The sequence below is a fragment of the Furipterus horrens genome, unplaced genomic scaffold (assembly GCF_987537825.1).
Source record: "Furipterus horrens unplaced genomic scaffold, mFurHor1.1.pri manual_scaffold_13, whole genome shotgun sequence".
In the NCBI taxonomy this organism is placed as follows: Eukaryota; Metazoa; Chordata; class Mammalia; order Chiroptera; family Furipteridae; genus Furipterus; species Furipterus horrens.
Genome location: NW_028327183.1, coordinates 3,551,339 through 3,570,420, shown reverse-complemented (window position 1 = coordinate 3,570,420; position 19,082 = coordinate 3,551,339). Strand labels below are relative to the sequence as shown.

The window sequence follows — 19,082 nt, the reverse complement described above, 5'->3', positions numbered from 1 at the left end:
TGTCGGAGCCAGATGTGGGAGCAGCTGGATGGCTGGGGCGTGAGTTGAGACATGGCAGGAAGTTTCTTCCTGAACCACCACCCTCGCTGCGAGAGCTGTGGAAAGGGGCCCCTCGTGGGGTTGCAGGTCTCCATGCCAACAAGTACCAGTAGCCTTCGTGGGCCCACTGGCACGTCATGTCTGCAGGAGGCTGGTCCCGTGACACAGATGGGGTGCTCCTCTTCTACAGCCCCTGGGAAGAGCTTCACAGCCAGAGTGGGCTTGGGAAACGTCCACTCTAAAGGACGCTGATGGTCCTCCTCCGCCGGGGGCCCAGGGGGCCTCCCACGTGGACCCTGGGCAGGACAGGGCTCCGTCTGCATGGGCTGCTGCCAGGTGTAGGCAGCTTCCGGGGCCAAGCAGACGCCGCTCCCAGGGCTCACACACAGCCTGAGACCCCCGGGGGCCGCGTCACAGCAGGAGTCGGGTGTCCCTGCGGCTGAGCTCCTCGGCTTCCTGGGGAGAGAAAGCGTTTCCTCGGAGCCTGAAGCGGGTAAAGCGAAGAGAGGCTGCAGTGAGAACAGACCCACAGCATTGCTTTCTAAGGGAAGCCGAGCTCTCTAAAGCCTGCCGCGGCCCTGGGGGGGCCGTCTGCTGGGGAACCCGGGGCAGCTCACGAGTCACGGTGCCTGGTCAGACAGGCTCAGGGGCTGCGCTCAGAGCACACACTGGGCCCGGCCGGCTGGCCATCCTTTTCAAGGCAACAGCAGAACCGGTCCAGGACGCGACAGGCAGGACCAGGTGTCCCCTGACCCCAGCGCCACCCACGGGAAATGAACATCAGAGCCCTTCAAACACCCACCGGCTGCTGGCTTGCTGCCCCCAGACACACAGCGTGACATGCATCAGGGCTGTGCGATGATTTTAAATAAAAAACAACAACAGAAACTCGCACTGCCCGAGGCCGAGGACCTCTCAGGGCACAGGGATCACACAGTCGTACAGCCCACGGCCTCTCCATCACAGGGCACATTTTAGAACTCTTTATTTTTAAATTCACCGCTTGATACCTGCACTTGCCGCTGCCTCAATATGCGTTTCAAGGGAGGGAGGAGTCTGCATATTGAAAGCAGGTTCACAAGGTCCCCTGGGATGGGGCAGGTGACGCACAGCAGCCCGGGGGTCCCCGACAGCAGCCGGGTGGTGTGCGGTCAGCCCCGGGCCAGCCTGCCCTGCACAGTGGGGTCGCTCCTTCCTCTGCTCTGCTTCATTCCTGGCGCTTGCAGTGGGGGGTCCACTTTTAATTTCTTTCTTTCTTTCTTTCTTTCTTTCTTTTTGAGAAAACTCTAAAGCATAGATTTTTATGGAGGAATCTCCTAGTTTTAAAACTACGGATGGGCCCCAACTTACAGTGGTTTGATGTAATTTTTTGATCTCACGGTGGTGCAAAATGAAATGTGTTCAGTAGAAACCGCCCTTTGAATTTTGACCTTTGCCCAGGCTAGCGACTGTGGGATGGGACTCTCTCATGACGCTGAGCAATAGAAGACGTTTCCCAGCTGGAGGCTGATGTAAGTGTCCTGCGCACGTTTAACGCGGGCTATGGCCACGGTGGGATGTTCGGTGGGTTATGTGTATTCAACGCATTTCGGACTGAATGGCACTTTCAACTCACGATGGATTTATTGAGACGCAACCCCGCGGTAAATTGAGGTGCATCTGCATTGGTTCCTAGCTCTGGGTCTGAAACATCACAGCATCGTTCACGTACGGTGTGTTAAACCAGGGGGAAGCTTTCTACTCATTATCTGAGTGATAATTGCGTCCCTGGGAAGGAGGATCAGCCTTTGAAGTTGCGACTCAATCGTTTTCTTCAAATACATGAAAGAATATGGCTTTTAGGTATAAAGACTTGGACGCCCTGTACAACAGTTCCCACCCTGAGTAACGTCCACCCTGAGTCACACATGGCCTCACACGTGGCCTCACACGTGGCCTTGACCTAAGAAGGCAGATGTAACACCCAGGAGGCCAGGAGCTGGGTTCTTTCCTCTGTTACTCTTCCACCACACTACTGGTTCGAACAGTGCCATTGCAAATACATACTCATGAGTTAAAAATAAAAGAATTGGTCCCTGCTCAGAGCCATGAAGACATCTTTCCCAGATAAAGAACTACATCCATCACATGCAGACTGCCACGGGCGTTCAGAGCCAAAAGGGACCTTAGAAATCCTCAAGCTCCTCTCTCCCCTCGCCCCATTTTACAGATTGGAAAACCGAGACTCAGAGCGGTGGAGAGGTCTTCCCAGGGCCCTTACCAGACTTCCCGGATGGTGTCGTTCCTTTCAAGGGCCTGCAGGAGGGCTTGTGCCCCAAGGAAGGTGACCCAGTTGTTGGACAGCCTGGAGAGGAAGATGCAGTGGTGAGCGTCACGGGTGCTCGGCACTCCTCCTGGCCTGTCCCAATAAAGGACGCTTTGGGAGTTGGCCAGCCTGCTGAAGCCCACCTGCCCCCCCCCCCCGACCTGGCCCTCTCCTGCTGAGGTCTCCAAGGAGCTCATCAGCCAAGGCTCGAAGCCTAAAGTGACGTGCACTCCTCTCTCTTCCGTCCACCGGAGTCGTGCACCTGATTAAGCGGTGACTCCCTGGGGAAGGTGCTACAGCGTGGCTGTTACGTACACGCATTTTAGTGCCGGACTTCCTGGGTCCGATCCAACTTACACCACTTCCCTCCTGAGCGCAAGCAAATTAGCCCCAATTTCTTATCTTTAAAATGGGCCTAAAAGAGTATCCACTTCACGTCGTATGAGAACCCAGCAAAGAATGGTTTATTCTAAACCATGTCACGGCCCTCCCACCGGGGTTTGCTGGGGCTAGCTTGCCTGGGAGCCTCTGCCTGCATTTCGGGGATGCCTGGCAATACCAGCCACGTTCTGCCAGGGCCAAGCCAGGACGTGGGGGTTCGCCGGGCTGGGCGCCTGCCCAGGTCTCCAATTCAGAAACCCCCCTCCCCATGCTGGTCACTGCTGTCCCGACTCCTTCTTACGGGCTCCTTACTTGAGGACTTTCAAACTGGAATTTCTTCTAAGTCCTTCGGCGAGAGAACATACACCTTCGTCTTGGAGGTGGTTCTCCTCCAGGCTGGGGAGAAGAAGGAGAAGGCTCAGTGGCTGCAGTAACATTTATTAACATTCATCACAGAAGACGAGGTCCATGAAGGTGAGCCACACCTCCACACTCAGGAAACCCACACCCGGAAGTCAGCATTTGCAAATACAGTGAGCAGATGAGGTGGGGGTGACGGTCTCTGCTCCAGGGACACTTTGGGGAGAGAATTCACCCAAGTGCCCCCATGTTCCAGGGACTCAATACCCATTTTCCCTTTCTTTCTTATCAGCAGAGGCCTGGTTTTGTCTGGGGCAGCCCTTGCTTGGTAAAACAACCAACAAACAACGGAAGTGACATTTCCCACTCTCCACTGCAGCTGGGAGACAGCCACACTGCCATGAGTGGGCACGTACGGGGACGCTGGCAGGTGGGGCTCCTGGGAATGCTCCTCAAAGTGGGGAGCGACCAGCTGGCCTGCGCCTTTGCCCTTTCCGGCCACGCAGACTGGATCCTAGGACACACCAGAACGTGGTAGGCACGGCAGCCCTCTTGCGATCGTGAGGCAGCCGACCACGGGAACGTGGCCACAGACTGAGGATGTGACAGAACACAGCGAGCCCAGCCCCCCGCTGGCCTCATGGAACCGTGCTCCTGACCCTGGGCTGTCCGCGCTTGTCCATGGACGAGCAAGTCCCACACTGCAGGCGGAGGTCCTCCCTCCCCCGCAGCCTACAGAGGTCGTAAGGGATGCTCTCGCAGCCAGGGCTCCTCCAACAAGGAGTCCCGAGAGGGCAGACCCAGTCCGGGTATCGGCAACGGGACATGGGCGGAGCCAGTGAGCCTGCCCACAGCCAGGGTGTCCCTTTGGGACAACGCTCAGAGGTTTCTGTGCCCTTCTGCTTCCTGAATAAATCGGCATGTTATCTCCCTGATACCTGCCCGGGACTTGTGAGACTAGACTGGTGGCATCGGGAGGATGGAAAACCTGGAATGAGTTCCAGGTCAACAGTGTGAGGATGACTCACAGTTCACCTCTGACCTTCCCCCAAACTCCACTCCGCCTCCCAGAGTGCCCCGACCCTAACACCCACTGTTCTCAGCCACCCCCACTCACTTTGCGTTTTTTTTTCTTAAGATTTTATTTCTTTATTTCTAGAGAGAGGGGAAGGGAGGGAGAAATAGGAGAGAAACATCAATGTGTGGTTGCTTCCAACACACCCCCTACTGGGGACCCTGCCCACACCCCAGGCATGTGCCCTGACTGGGAATCGAACCGGCGACCTCATGGTTCACAGGCCAGCGCTCAACCCACTGAGCCACACCAGCCAGGGTGCCATCACTTTGAAAGGAGAAACCTGAGTAGCGGTCACAGGCCTAGTTGACTGTAGCTGTTGTCACAGCAGCAAAACCGCCACCGACCCCGTGGAACATGCTGAAGCACTCACACACTAAGCTCTTCACAGGCATTGCCTCGTTTCATTCGTAGGCCAGTGTTTTCCACTTGAAGAACCCCGAGATTCAGAGGTCGCAGCCAGCCTCGAAGCTCAGCCCGTCTGAGTCCGGAATCTGCGCTCAACCATGAGGCCGCATGGAGGCCGACCCCAAACCCACAAACCCATCAATGTAATTAAATAGAGTGAGCACCTCTGTGCCCGGTTCCCGAAGCCTCAGCCGCCCAGGATCCCGTGACCTGATCACTCAGTCACACACCTCTGTCTCGTCCACACAGCTGCTTGCCAGCGGAGGCCCAGGGATGAAGAGGGGCGGCCAGCGGCCCCCCACCCCCAGAGCAGGGACTCCCCCAGACTCACCAGAGTTCTTCCAGGGCCATGTTCTTTTCCAGCATCAACGCCAAGGCTTTTGCACCCACACTGCCAATGCCGTTCCCCACCAGGCTGGATGTGACCAGAGGACGAGAACGTGTCAGAGCCGGGGGGGGAAGGCGGGGCTCGGGGCTAAGCCCAGCCACGAAGGGCAAGCATGGCACACATGGCCCCCTTCCCACTCCGCCCCTTTTCAGACGCCAGTCACTGCTCACTGTGCTCCCTCCCATCAAGCCCAGAAGCTGCCTCAGAACCCTTCCCGACGGGGTGCATTAGAGTGGGTCCTTCCGATAAAATGTATTGGCTCCAGCCCAAGATCTCCAACTTACAGGCAGGGAATCAAGGCCCTTGAGAGGGGAAGGATCATCTCCAAAGTCACCCAGAAAGACTCAAGTGTCCTGACTCTGAATCCAATGGTCTTTCTTTCTCGTCCCACTGCCTAACGTGGGTGGGTAAATATGAAGCTCAGAGACCTTCAGAACTGGCCCAGGCTCCTCCCTCCTCAGGCTGGCTGCCCCGTGACAGCTACGGGACAGACGCTGGAGCTTACCTGAGCCACCTCAAGCTCGGGTGGTCGCCCAGGGCTTCCGCCAAGGCCTGGGCCCCCTTGTCGCCCACATTGTTGCCCCAGAACCTGAGAAGGCCAACAGAGTCCACAGACAGTGTCACTGAGGACCTGCCATGTGTCCTAGACATGTGCTGGTAGTACCCTTCCTATCCCTGGCCCCGGCCAGGGGGGCAGGACCCCCCCCCAGTCCCAGAAAGGTCTCAGGGGGGCTTCGAGGTCCCAGCCAAGGGAGCCTGCCTTCACTCAGGTTTTTCAGCTGCTTTAAATCAGACGTAAGAACCCCCAGCGCATCCCCTCAGGGGAGAGGAACTCACTCCCAAAGGCAAGTCACGCGGCCGTGACATTTTTTTCTTGACATTTAGGTTGGATCTGCTTCCTGATAGCTGGACTCGTAAGTTCTCAACTACCCTGAGACTGCTCAGAACTGGTCTATCTCGTTATCCCTGAACACGCCTGGTTTCATCCTGCTGCCCAGCTCCTTTACCTTCTGGCCCATCAGACCCCCTGAAACTTGGGAACACCTCTCTTTTCAACGCTGCGGCCCAGCTCATCCCTGTGACTCAGCTCTTTGACACCGGGGGAGTTAGCCTGGACACGTGTGTGCCCACATGAGCAAAGAGAGCTGAACTAAGATGTCCACGGCTCTTCCGTTCTTAGGGAAATATTGATCAAGCTCTGTCTATGTGCCAACACCGCCCTGTGCCCCGAGGATGGGATGCTGTAAGAGCAAAAATCCCGAGGACCACCCGAGGGGGCCGCAACGTGAGACCAGTGAAATGGATCACAACACCCAACCAGCGGGACACTGAGCAGCTAGCTGTTCTTTAAACAACGGGGTTATCTGAGATGAAAAGGTGTCTATACTCTATGGTTGAGGAAAAAATGAAAGTCACAGAACAGTTTGCGTCCAAGGATGGCGTTTGGGGGCTTTAGCACGGGGCATGGCCCCCACGGGTGCCGTCATAAACACGTGTCGAAAGATAAACCGGATGTGCCAGATGGGACCTCAAATAGGGAGGCGCTCCGGAGGGCTACGGCCACCCCCCCGTACTAGACTCTGAGTTACTAAGGCAGCTTGGAAGAGGGGCTGGCGTCCCCAGTAACAGCGACGCTCCTGGCTCCAGCTGCACCTGGGGGCAGCTCACCTGCCTGTGAAATGGGCACATGGTCCTACGGTTATTCTGTCTTCCTACAGCCTTGGGTTCTCAAACCCCCAGTTCTTGTCACATGGGCCCACCAGGGCATGACAGGACAGGAGAGGGGCTGCAGGGGACTGCACGGAGCAGTGTTGGGGGCTGTCGCTCTGCCTAGCAAGCAGGAAGCTCCACTCTGGGGCCCTGGGGCTGGGAGAACTGCTCTCCCAGCCTCCTGCCCCCCCCCCGCCCCCCGCCCCTCGCAGGCCTGGCCTGCCCTCCAGTGGGCAGGAGCTAGGGAGGATCCGTGGAGCATCACCCCACTGGTCGGGTCTCCAGCCTTCCCCTGCCCTGCCCTGTCCTCGGGCCTCGCCGGGGCTGCACCTCCTCCGGGAGCTTCTGAAAATGCCTGGTTTGTGGGTCCTGCTCACGCCTGGGGCGGGGGCCAGGCGACGGCGCTCTGCAGACCGAGGTGAGAAGCTCAGCCCCGGCACCCACGAGGACCCGAAGGCTTCCTGCCCGCCCCCGACATCCTGAACTTCCTGTTTATTGAGGGGTAAGCAAGCACCAGGCAGCCATGGGCCACCCACTGTCTCCCTGCCTTGCCCTGGGCTGCCCCCGGGGCCTTTGGGCTACAGAGTTCCGCCTGCCCCAAAACCCTCCACCCAGCCCGGGCCCCGAAATCCAACGTACCCCAGGAACTGCAGGGAGGCGTTGGCCCTGAGCCCCTGGGCCAGCACCTGGGCTCCCGCGGCCGTGATGCGGTTGTTCCCCAGCCTGGAAGGGAAGGCAGAGGAGGCTGAGGCGGCGCGGGCCGTGGGCACCGACGGTCGGGGTCTGCTGGGGACAGTGCGGTGGGGACAGAGAACCCTGGAAACACTGCTCTGGGGACGCGGGGGCAGGAGGCAGGAGCCAGTCCGGGCTGGGGGAGTTTACCCACCAGCACCCAGCACCCCATTTCCCGCAGGCACGGGGCGAGCAGGGGGACTGGTGTGGGCAGGACCCGCAGGAGGCAGAGGCCTTGGCGGGCAGTGTCCCAGGGGAGCCTGGGTGACTCACTGTCCCCCTTTCCCTCCAGCTCTGCCCCCTGCAGCCTTCCTGGCTCCACCGCGCTGCAGGTAGTGCGGGCCCGCTTCCTGGCAGGCCCAGGACGGGGAGCGAGGAGGGGACCTGCTGAGCCCTCTGGCAGGGGTTGCGGGAGGGGGTTCCGCCCAAATCTGGACACTTCAGAGAGGCCCCCAGAACTCTCAACCGCAAGCCCAGGCTTCCTGGAACAATAGCGCGCTTTCGTTTTCTCAAAGAACTTTCACACTACGCCGCTCCGACTCACAAGGATCCTGCAGGGCAGGTATTGCTAGCCCCTCTCCCGATGAATAGGTAAACGGTTGGCACATCGAATCCCTCCTTGGAAGAGCGGACTGACACAGATAAGTGTGCTGAGAGCTTCCGTGGCTCCCCAGGGTCTTCCACTCCCATGGGAAGCACTTACTATATGGGGCATATGGATACTAACTCCCTTGCTCATCACCCCTGCCTGGGAGGCAGCCGTTTCAACTCTCTCCATTTTACAGAAGGAGAAAAGAGGCACGCAGTGGGCTGACCCAAGGCCGCACAGCTAGTGAGGATCCAAATCGCAGGGATCCTGGGTTCAAACCTCAGGCGGTCTGGCTCCGCGCCCCCTGGGCTCTGAACAACGAAGCTCCATCAGCTGGACGCCCAGCCTCCACGTCTGACTGCAGCCCCCAACTGGTGGAGCCGTGGGGAAGAAGGACAGCGTCCAATGAACGGGGAAGTCGAGGCTCACCTCAAAGCCAGGAAGTTCTGCCTGCACTCCAGGAGCCTGGCCAGGGACCGCGCACAGCCGTCGGTCAGTTTGTTGTTGAATAAACTGGAAAGTTGGGAGAGAGAGACGTGGAGCAAAGGTACAACGGACGGGGCCCACCCCACCCAGGGCAGCCTGTTCCCTCAGGACAAGAGGCACCTGCACCCTGCGGCCAAGCACACACCTGCCCAGCCCATCAGCTCCCAGAGGCTCCCGGGGCCATGGCCGGGAATAAGGCTGGGGACACGGGGCCCAAAGGCCCGGCCCAGCCCGACTTACGCTAACTTCTGCAGCGCCTCACAGTGCAGGGCGTGTTCCACGAGCCTGCAGATGCCGCGGTCTGAGATGTTATTGTCTCGCAGGCTAAAAGACACCAAATAAATACACTTGAAAACCGAGCTCTTGAGAAGGGGGAAAAAAGTGACCAAAACCTCAAAAGAGACTTTCACTCGCCCCCAAAGTGCCAGCCTCTGTGCTTCCGGGAAACACCGCCAAGATGGAAGAGCGGAGGCTCCCCCATCCCTGGCCAGGATGCTGACATCACGCACAACGTGGGGGTTGGCTCAGGAACTGGGGGCCCAGAGTCCCTGCTAAAGAACGCTGGGTCCTCGGGAAGGCACAGACCTAACCTGGGGGGGGCGGGGCACCCTTCCCAGCTGTGAAGGGGAAGCGGTCATCAGCGCAGCCTCCTAGAAGGTTCCGAGGTGGGAAGGAGCTGCTCCGTGGCAAAGGTGTGGAGGAACTAGACGTGCCACCAGCTAGGCCAGCAGATGGTAGACCAGTTAGACCGGGGGGCCGATGCTTTGGGAAACCAGCAGGTGGGCTGTGGTTGGTGAGGCCCCACCATCCAGCCCTTCCCCCCGAGAACGTCACTCCTGCAGGCCAGACCCCACCTGGCGGGCCCCCTGACACGCCTCTTGGGTCATTGTTTCCAAAGCTCACCCGATCACAAGATCTGAAAGCACCCCTAAAATGCAGACTTCCTCCCCGACACCTGGAGCCCGCCACTCAGAGCGTGTGGGGCAGGGCCCAGGGCTCTGTGTGTCTTAACCCCCATGTGTGGGACTCTTCGTCTTCAGACAAACTTGGGAGGCCCTGAGCGGCCCTTGTTGAATGGAAAAGGAAGAGGAGAGGAGGAGGGAGCAGAGTGAATCCCAGGTGATGAGGGAAAGTCATTCTGAGAAGTTTTTGTTTCATCTCTTTCTTACTGTGGGTCGCAGTCAAAAACTTGGAAAGCCCCCACCCCAGAGTCAGAGCCAGGGCCTAAAGAAACCCATATAAGGGCACTTTGTGTTCAGGTTTCCCGGAGACGGAGGGTTTCGGTTGGCATGGAGACACTGCAGGTGGGAACGAGGCCTGTGGCACTGTGGCGCCTCTCTCTCTCCCCGTCTCTCTCTCCCTCCCTCTCTCTCTCTCTCTCTCTCTCTCTCTCTCAGGAAATGCCCACATAGCAACCTTGTTCCCCGCCCCCACAGTGCTGGCAATTTCAATCCTTGGGCAAGGACTGTCATTGCTAACAGAACATCAGGCTGGTTCCCACCGACCAGTGGTGTTCACAGCGTGGCTTAAATGCAGATTCCTGGCCCCCACCCCAGACTAGAGAGTGGGAAGCGCTGGGGACGGGCCCAATAATCGGCATGGCCACAAACCCCTCTGGCCTGAGAGTTTGAGCCACAGGACTAGGTCCGGCCGGACCAGCCTCAGCTTCCTCGGAAACCAGAGACAGGCGCCCAGACTCCCACCGGCCCTTCCGAGCTGGGGGTGGGGGAAGCCCAGCGGGGAGAGGGACCACATGGGCCTTCCTCACCAAGGAGAAAAGCTCCATTCATTTTAGGGATGGCTCTGTGAGGATCACCCAGGCCCGTGGGTCCTGACCTCTTGGGGCTCAAGGACCCCTTTGAGAACTACGGTTCCATAGTCCAGAAATATGCATGTGCCTCTTCCTATGAAGTAGCAGCTCCCACAGACTGGTCTGGAAACGCCAGCCCCAAGGCCCCGCTCCTCCTAACACCTGCCCAAGCCTTTGAAAACACTCCCTTTATTAAATTCTCCTCAAATCACCCAATTTAAGTGTGTCATCTGATACAGTCACACTTACGATACATACTCATTATATGTAATATGCATATTAACTATATATGCTATCGGTTATCTTATCACATCGTATTTATACACTTAGGGCCACGGTCCCTAGGTAAGGGATGGAGGTCACTGCGCAGTTTCTAGTAGCTACCTGTGTGTTTGCTCCACAAAGATAAGATTCTTGCCGCTTTGGCCTAGAGAAAGCACGTCATCCTAATACGTTCCAGGAAAGGTTTGTCCCTTGCTAAGGGTCAGACGCCTGAGAGGCGGGGAGTAGATTTTAACTTCTGCTTTCTTGGGGTTATAAATAGGAGGCAGGACATCCCCTTTCAAGGCTGAAAGGGAAGTTGGGGAGCCTGCCAAGTGTTGACCACCAGACCTGGGCACACCCTCTGTGCCAGCCTGGGCCAAGACAGGGAGAAAGGCCCATGGGTGCTGGGGCAGCGACCTCCCAAACGGGGAACCTCACACCTTCAGACGGGGCCAAAGGCAGCGTGGGTGATGCCCACGCCTCATAGGACCCAGCACCACGTAAGGAGCAAAAGCTCAGGTGAAACTCTACAGCCACGTTTCCTCTCTGGGGCCCCGCAATTCCCATCTTGTTGGAATTTTCAAGTTTCTGATGGGGCACAGGTCGCCTCTGATGTGGAGCAGTTCCTAACCCAGACACAGATGACACAAAACCTTGCGTGGGACTTCAGAGTTGTCCGGGAGCCTCGGAAGCCCATCCACAGACAGGATGCTCATGGGGGGCGGGGACTTGTAACCAGAAAGACATGACTTGTGACTCCCAGCTCTCCCACTTCCTGCGTGACCCTCGACAAGTGACGTCACGTCTCTGAGCCTCAACGCTAGGGTAAAGGGAAAGAGAATGTCCCTGCCACAGCCCAGGGTGGCCGTGTAGCTAAAAGAGGCAATTCTGGGAAGGGTGGCACCACGCCTGTCCCACATGCCGCCCTATAAATTATGGCTGTTATCCTACATTTAGACCAAGACCCAGGTGGGCACTAGAATCATCAGGGCGTTTACTCTGTAAATTATATAATTGTCTAACCACTGTGCTGTACACCGTAAACTAACATAAAAAATAAAATAATAAAATAAACCGAAGCCCAGACTGGGGAAGGGACACGGCCAGGGCTGCACAGAAGAGGGGGCCGTCTGGGGCTGGGCCTGGAGCCTGGGACCCCAGCAGGTGTGCCCGCCCCTGCGCCTGGACGGGGCATCGCCCGGCAACACTCACTAAAGAGCCTTGCAGACACGCAGGCAAGGCAGCAGCTGTTCCACACCGATGTCGCCCACGGAGTTGTGGTCCAGCTGCAAGGCCACGGGCCGCCGGAGGTGCCGCAGCACGAAGGCCAGGGCGGCGCACTCGGCCGGGCCCACGCCGCAGAACGTCAGCTTGAGGTGCTCCACGCGGAGCCGGCGCACGGCCTCCCGCGCCAGCCGCTCCTCCTGCAGCTCGTACAGGCTCCGGATGAGCCAGACGAAGCCGGGCAGGGCGTGCATGCTCTTGGCCTCCCCGCGCAGGGCCGGCGGGATGGAGTGGAAGTGCCTCCGGAGGCTGCGGGCCAGACACCAGCGGGCGCAGGCCTGGCGCCGCCGCAGCGCCGTCTCAGACGCCTGGCACGCGGCCAGCAGGCGCCGGTGCTCCCGGGACAGCAGCCCCGCCAGGAAGGCCGCCGTGATCTGGAGGTTGTGCGGCTCGGCCTCCCGCAGCAAAGCCGCCACGCAGCCCTCCTTGCAGCGCGAGTCCCGCACGCACAGCGTGGGCAGCAGCCTGGCCAGGGGGGCGCACCCCGTCCGCGGACAACGGAACAGGTGTCTGAGCGAGGACGGCGGCACGTCGGCGCTGAGCACCAGGTAGAACGCGGCGAAAAAGCACTGGAAGGTGACGTGCAGGAACTCCAGCGGGGGCGCGCCCCCGGGCCCGGCCCTCGGCGCGCGCACCAGGAAGCCCAGGGAAACGTCCTCCTCGTCCACGTGCGCCTCCTGGAGCTGCGTGGCCGAGAACACGTAGCAGCTCAGGCCCAGGCCCCCGAGCGCCAGGCGGCCGAGGCGCAGGAGCGTGGGCAGCCGGCCTCGGAGCAGGTCGGGCCCCAGGGCGCGGCGGGCCGCCTCGGGCGGGGACGCGTGCAGCAGGAAGTGCTGCAGGAACAGCAGGTACATGTCCGTGGTGGTCTTCGGGAACCCCCCGCCCTGCAGCAGCAGCTCCCGGTGGCACTGGGACACCATCCATGCGAAGACGGGCAGGTGGCACAAACCGTGGAGGGTGGAGGTTTCCCGGAGCCGATCAAGGAGGCGGTCGGCCAGGCCGGGCTCCCGGTGGCGCCTCCGCAGGTACAGCGCCAGGCCGTCCTCGGAGAAGCCCCGGAGGCGCAGCTCCGTGCGCACGTACTTCCGCAGGAGGGCCGACACGGCGTCGGGGCGGCTGGTCAGCACCTTGCGCGTGTTCTTGAACAGGTTGCCCTGCAGAAGGTTGCAGAGCAGGTTCTGGACCGACGTGGGGTCGGTCGGAGAGCAGTGGCGCTCGCCGTCCGTGAACCTGAACCTGAACTCGTCAAAGCCGTCGAAGGTGAGGAGGACGCGGTCAGGGTGGTCAAGGAGGAACTGGAAGATGTCTTCTTGGCCCACGTCGGGCCAACAGCAGTGTTCAAAGAGCAGCGTCCGCACGGACAGGGGCTTCGCCACGCGCTGCAGCTGGCGGCAGCTGAACGGGAAGACGAAGAGAAACTCCTGGAAGTCCCGCCCGGCCGCCCACAGCGAGAGCAGCCGCAGCAGGAGGGTGCTCTTGCCGCTGCCCGCCTCGCCCACCACCAGCACGGTGTCTGCGTCCTCGTTCAGGTGGCCGCTGGTGCTGAAGAGCTCCTCCAGGCCCAGGGCGGCGGGGCCCGGCTGCGGTGGTCCTGCCGCGCCCCCCTCCGTCCGGAGCTCCAGCACATTCTCCGTGTAGATTTCCTCCAGGCAAAGGTTCTCTGTCCCGTCGTAGGTGCTCAGGAAGCGGGACTGAGCGGAGACCGTGGTCCTCAGCTTGGAGATGTACTTCCTGCACGCAGCGTCCTCTGGAAGACAGAGGAAGAGGCCAATGAGGTGGGACCCGGGCAGAGACGGGGCGGCCAGGGGCAGCGTGCCGGCACAGGTGGGAGAGAACAGCCCGCAGGTTCCCCATGCACCAGCTCTGAACTGCGAGGTCGGACACATAACCTTCCTCAGCCTCAGCTTCCTCCCCTGAGAAGCGGAACCAAGGGGGGGTCCCTACCTTAGAGGGTTTTACAGCGGTCCATTGAGATCATTCATGGCAACTGCTTTATTCAGTGTCCCACACAAAAGCGCTCTAAAGACAGGAGTTAGTGCGATTGCGGCTACTGACGGCAGGAAGGAGCCCAGGGCCGGACCAGAAGACCCTCGTTGTCCGTGCAGACGGAGCAGCCTTAGAGAAACCCCGTCACCAGTCAGGCTCAGCTGCACCTTCCCACAGGGAAGCAGAAGGTATGAGGCTAACGGGCCCAGCGTCCAAGTCTGGCACACCTGAGCTTGAAACCGGAGCCTGCTGTCAGCCTGGCCAAGCCACTCTGCTGACCTCGGTCATCGTATCTGTAAAAATGGGGACAACCCACATCTGGAAGGGGTGTTTCAGGAGGAACCGAGATAAAATAGCATGTAGAAGACTGCCTGACGCACAGTAAACTTTCAAACGACCGTGTTTATTAGTATTATTATTAGTGGGTGTGTTTTAGGCACAACCATGGCTTCCTCCGCACCCCTCAAAGATGTCCACATCCTAACCCTCGGAATCTGTGACTACGTCACCTTACTTGCCAAGAGGACTAGACCGATGTGATTCAAAACCTCGAATGGGGGGATTATCCCAGATTATCGGGCTGGGGGGTGGGGGGATGGCCTCGGCCTGGGCGCACCTTGGACAAGACTTCCTGATCAAGGCCCATTCCCCAACCTCTTCGCCCACCCTCCACAGTTGGGGTCCCACACGTAGGGCATGTCCACAGTATGACTGCTGCCTTCCTTTTCTCAGCCTAATGCCCGAGCAAACCACTTCCTTGTCAGGGGGTAGTTCTCCTGTCAGACCATGCTTCACCCCACCACGGCCTCACTGTCCCCTTACCAAGCTCCGGCCCCTGTGTTCCCAACCCCAAGGCTAGCAGGCAATGTTCCCAGAGTGCTCTCAGCACCCAGGAACTGGATTGAGCCACATAAAGGAGAGAGATGCCCTGTAGCTGCGTTTCCCCCTCTGTCCCCAGAACTGATGACCTTTGTGGCTCTTAATGCCTTATGGGTGCACCAGGAGCACTGGACAGAGATCACAAAACATACCTATTCCTGATACTCTGATTTCCAGTGCTGGCTTTCCGGCCACCACCAATGACAGCAAAATTCTCCAGGAAAAACAAACAAACAAAACAAACCTCTCATTTTAAAAACAAAACGCCAGGTGTCACCTCTAGGATCGTGACCTGGGGGACTCGTGCACCGTGGCACAGGGTGACGCAGCGTGGGCAGCCGGCGGTGCTTGCTAACGTCAGCAGCAAACATTACCCCAGGGCTAGCGGGCGCTGTGCGCTGAGGTCTGTGCCCTGTTCTCAGGTGAGCATGTGCACTCCAGGGGCCCGGCACAGCCTTCCAGCCATCCCTCCCAGGGCCCGTGGTGACAAATCCATCCGCCAGCACCATGCAGAGACAGGGGCCCTCAGTGCCGAGGGGAACAAGACTCAAACAGCACCACGCTGACGTCTCCTCTTTACCATTGATGATCTCTTCTCCCAAGAGAACAGAAAGCGAAGACAGGGACTGTCTAAAACCAGCCCCATCCTCCTCTTCTCCTCACTGGACCTCTGGCCCCAGTTTTCACGCCTGTAAAGCTGAGAAAACAACACCTACTTCTCTGGGGACAGAGGTTGTAAACAAAGCACCTGGCAAGACACCGGAGCGGGGTTGGTGACCTAGTGAATGAGCGCTACCACTTTACTGAAATCCACTAGGTTCTAGAGTTTCCGATAGTGGATAGCCACACAGCAGAGATCAAGAGATTCCGGCCCTTTGCAAGGCGTCTCAACGCCTAATCACTACGCTGTCCGCCTGAAACTCAGGTACTGTTGCCTGCCGGCTGTAACTGGAAGATGCATTTACAAACAAAAGACCGGCCCTATCTCAAAGTGCGTCCACACCTTTCTGGTACAGATAATGAGAGTCTGGCCAGGAAGCAACACCCGCCCTCAGCCCTCAGCTACACAGGAGCTCCTGAGATCATTCTGGAAATAATAAAAGCGAACCTTCATGTTACACATTGATCTGGTTAATCCTCCCAGCAGCCCAGTGAGACAGGCGTGCTGTGCTCCTTAAAATGAGGAAACTGGGTCTGAGAGAGGCTTGCACAGCCAGTAAGTGGGAGTCTAACGGGCGAGTCTCCGCCTGGAGTTTTTGCTCTGAACCAGGAACCAGCACACCCTTTCTTTCCTTTTCTGGTGGACGAAGAAGAACATACACACATACCTTCGAAAGGCAGGGTCTGCAGGACTGGTAACTCCTGAACATGCTGTAGAAGGAAGGCAGCCAACCCATTGGCCTTCACCGTGGCCAGATCAAGGAGCCTTCTTGCCTATGGGGAGAGCGAAAGTCATTATTTTTCCAGAAGGGCCAATGAAGAGGTGTGGGAAGGGCTCTACCGATTCCTGTGACTTCATAGGCATGATAAGAGGCCCCCAAAAAAGCAACCAGACAACAAACATGAGTTTAGAGAAGTCCAATTCCTTCATTCAATAATTCATGTATCTCATCAACAAGTACTTAATGAAGACCTACTATGTGCAAGGCACCGTGAGCACAATAAGCTTCCAGACAGAGCCTGTCACATAGTAGGCATCTAAATATATTCTGGCTGCATAAATGAATGACTTAATGAATGATGAATGAATAAGTGAAGGCACCAGGTTCAGCACGGGCCTCTCACTGACAGCCGTGAGCTTACTCAGAGTGCTTTGCTGGGCCCCAATCCCTGGTCTATACAGTGGGATGGTAATGACTGTTCCATCTGTGTCACACAAGGCCTGAGGGTCACTGTTTGGGGGAGAATAAAACAAAGAGGTTCAAATACACCTGATAGACACGTTTGTGTTCTTATGGAATGGCATTGTCAGAGGCTAAGATATATCCCTACCCCCAGTGTCTATGACCTAACACCATTTCACATCAGAACTATATGAGTATATAATGTGCTTCTATTAACTGTTAAGTGCAGATTTAATTTAATGACTTTTTCTGACCTGTTGAGCTATTCATTGAAAAGAGACAGCACAGAAGTGCGCAGTATGAAATGTCATGGTAACGAGCTGCTAGCAGCCCATGGTGATGTTCAAGAGCACCCACTATGTGCTAGACGCTGTTCCGAGCGTCACACAAATCAACTCACTGATGTCTCCTAAGAAGCTGCCTGCGCGTTTACAAACAAGGAAACTGAGGCAGGAGAGGTCAGGGCTGGAGCATTTGCACGGAGACACCTGCATCAGCCTGACTCCAGCCCCCGAGCCCTCGGCCGCCACGCAGCACTGCCTCTCAGCACAAGCAGGGCAATTACAAAATGCAACAGCTTCTACCCGCTCGGCCGCCTCCTCAGGGGAAACCCATGACCCATGTCTCACCCTAGGGCTGCCTTCACGGCGACAAATGAGTCCTGGTGACTAAGCAGCACCCTTTTCCTGTGAAGTCTGATCACCCGGGACGGAAGGGCCTTACCCGCTGGGATGACGTGAAGATGGGCAACTTGATCTCATCGCATTCGTACGGGCTGATGAAACCCCGTGCCCGCGCCAGCTCCAGCACACCCTCCACGTGGCTGTGGAGCCTCCTGACGATGGCTGGCCGGTGACACCGCAGGTCCCGGGCCGGGTGGGGTGTGCGGGGGTCCCAGCGGCCACACCCCATGGCAGACTGGCTGTCAGCCTGTGCCTCCTGCACCGCCGCGATGAGCCGCTCGCAGGCCCACGCCCCTTTGTTCCAGACGATGTCCAGGAGGCGCCTGGCCAGCTGGGAGAGGGGCTGGCCCAGGAGGCTGAGGCCCTCATAGTCCTCCCAAGAAAGGGCTTCCCAGGAGAGCAGCCAGTCCAGGACGCTCTCAAAGCCCTCCAGGGACCCAGAGAGCAGCAGCTCCACCAGCCGGCTCCTCTGCGTCTGGAAAGCCTCCTGCGTGCACATTTCACAACCTGCCGAGGAGAGTGAGGTCAGCACACATTTCACAACCTGCGGAGGACGGTGCGGTCAGCGGGGCTACTCCGGAAGCAGGGGGGCGCGTGGGCGGAGGGCCGGGGAGGGGTCCAGCGAACTCCACCCTGGGTCCCAGCCAGCCAAGGCTCTGCCCTCAGACATTTCCCTATCCAAGTTCCCCATTGTACAGATGTGCAAACTGAGGCCCAGGGGAGGCAAGAAACTGGCTCAAGCTCCCACAGAGCGTCTGAAGCCGGCAGGAGTTAAATCAAGACCCCTGGCTCCCGTGTCCACGCTTCATCCCAGGCTTCTGCAGTTGAAAAGAATCTGAGCCAATATGAAGAATGATGTCTGCCAAGGGACCAGGAAATGAATTCTCTCTGCGGCTGTGCGGGAGGGCTCCTCCACGCTGCCTGGATTCAGGCCCCAGCAGCTCCCGCCTCAATCATGGCTAGTACTCATGAAGCACCTACACGGTACTGAGCATCCTCCTGAGCGGTTTCCCGTCTGAAGTCATTTACCCCTCCCGTCCACTCTGCAGTAGATCTGAAGATGCTGTGGCCAGCCCCATTCTACAGATGAAAAAACCAAGGCACAGAGAGGCTAGGTGGCCTGCACAAGGGTTCACAGCCGGATGAGGTGGATTTGAACCCAGACGGTACAACTCTGGAAGCACGCCTTTAATTCCCTTATACTTGGCTTCCCCACTGGGGTCCGACTCTGCCTGTATAGTTTTCCCTCTGCTACCCCAAGAGGCAGACCCAGACATTGCTATAAAGAGCCAGCCCAAGTGAAGCAAATTTTGTCACGCAAACTCAGTAGTTTCAAAGCTCAAGAGGGCACTGACTCCCGGTCACCACTGTCCCCTGCCCAACTGCCGCAGGTCCTCACCTCCCTCCCCATCAGACCTTACATGCTCTCGCCTCTGTCCACGGCTCGCGCTGGGCTCGGCCTCAGCCTCTGGGTTCTGGGAATTGAGGGAATGTGGCCTCTGGAAGGCTCAAGCCCCGGGAGGGTGCCCGAGCAGCAGAGAGAATCTTCCAGCAGAGCCCATTCTGTGGTTGTCACAGGTCCTGGGGACGCGGACTGCAGGAAATGAAAGTAAAAGGGTGTGTGCATGGTAAGGCAGGGGGGATGCCTGCTTCTTTTTATAAGTCAGGGACCTTCCCAGGACCTCGGTGATCTGGTGTCTTTCCTACGGGTCACGTGTTTCACGCCCTCCGGGGGCCCCCCGTTGAAGCCTGGGTCTTATTCATCACGGCATCTTGAAGCTACAAGGTGGGGCCCTGGAGAGGCACGGTGGGAAAGTTCCTGAATCAAAATCCCACCGAGGGAGGGGAGGGGCTGGAAC

The 19,082-nt window shown here is 58.2% G+C and overlaps 1 protein-coding gene across 4 annotated transcripts; it reads right to left on the bottom strand.

Moving 5' to 3' along the window:
* Window positions 1–385: 385 nt before the first annotated feature.
* Window positions 386–19,082, bottom strand: NOD2 (nucleotide binding oligomerization domain containing 2). Of its 4 annotated transcripts, XM_090261138.1 has the most exons (11): window positions 17,264–17,730; window positions 16,025–16,130; window positions 11,760–13,578; window positions 8,714–8,797; window positions 8,417–8,500; window positions 7,306–7,389; window positions 5,462–5,545; window positions 4,900–4,983; window positions 3,038–3,121; window positions 2,300–2,383; window positions 386–523 (listed from the first exon to the last, which is right to left on the bottom strand). In XM_090261138.1, exons 1-11 carry the CDS (start codon window positions 17,720–17,722, stop codon window positions 451–453), a joined length of 3,045 nt encoding a protein of 1,014 aa, XP_090117264.1. In that variant the 5' UTR covers window positions 17,723–17,730; the 3' UTR covers window positions 386–450. The 4 variants fall into 4 exon arrangements, with proteins under 4 accessions (XP_090117264.1, XP_090117262.1, XP_090117261.1 ...); XM_090261136.1 differs by lacking the exons at window positions 386–523; window positions 2,300–2,383; window positions 3,038–3,121 and adding an exon at window positions 18,640–19,082 and having other exon boundaries at window positions 4,739–4,983; XM_090261135.1 differs by lacking the exons at window positions 386–523; window positions 2,300–2,383; window positions 3,038–3,121 and adding an exon at window positions 18,645–19,082 and having other exon boundaries at window positions 4,739–4,983.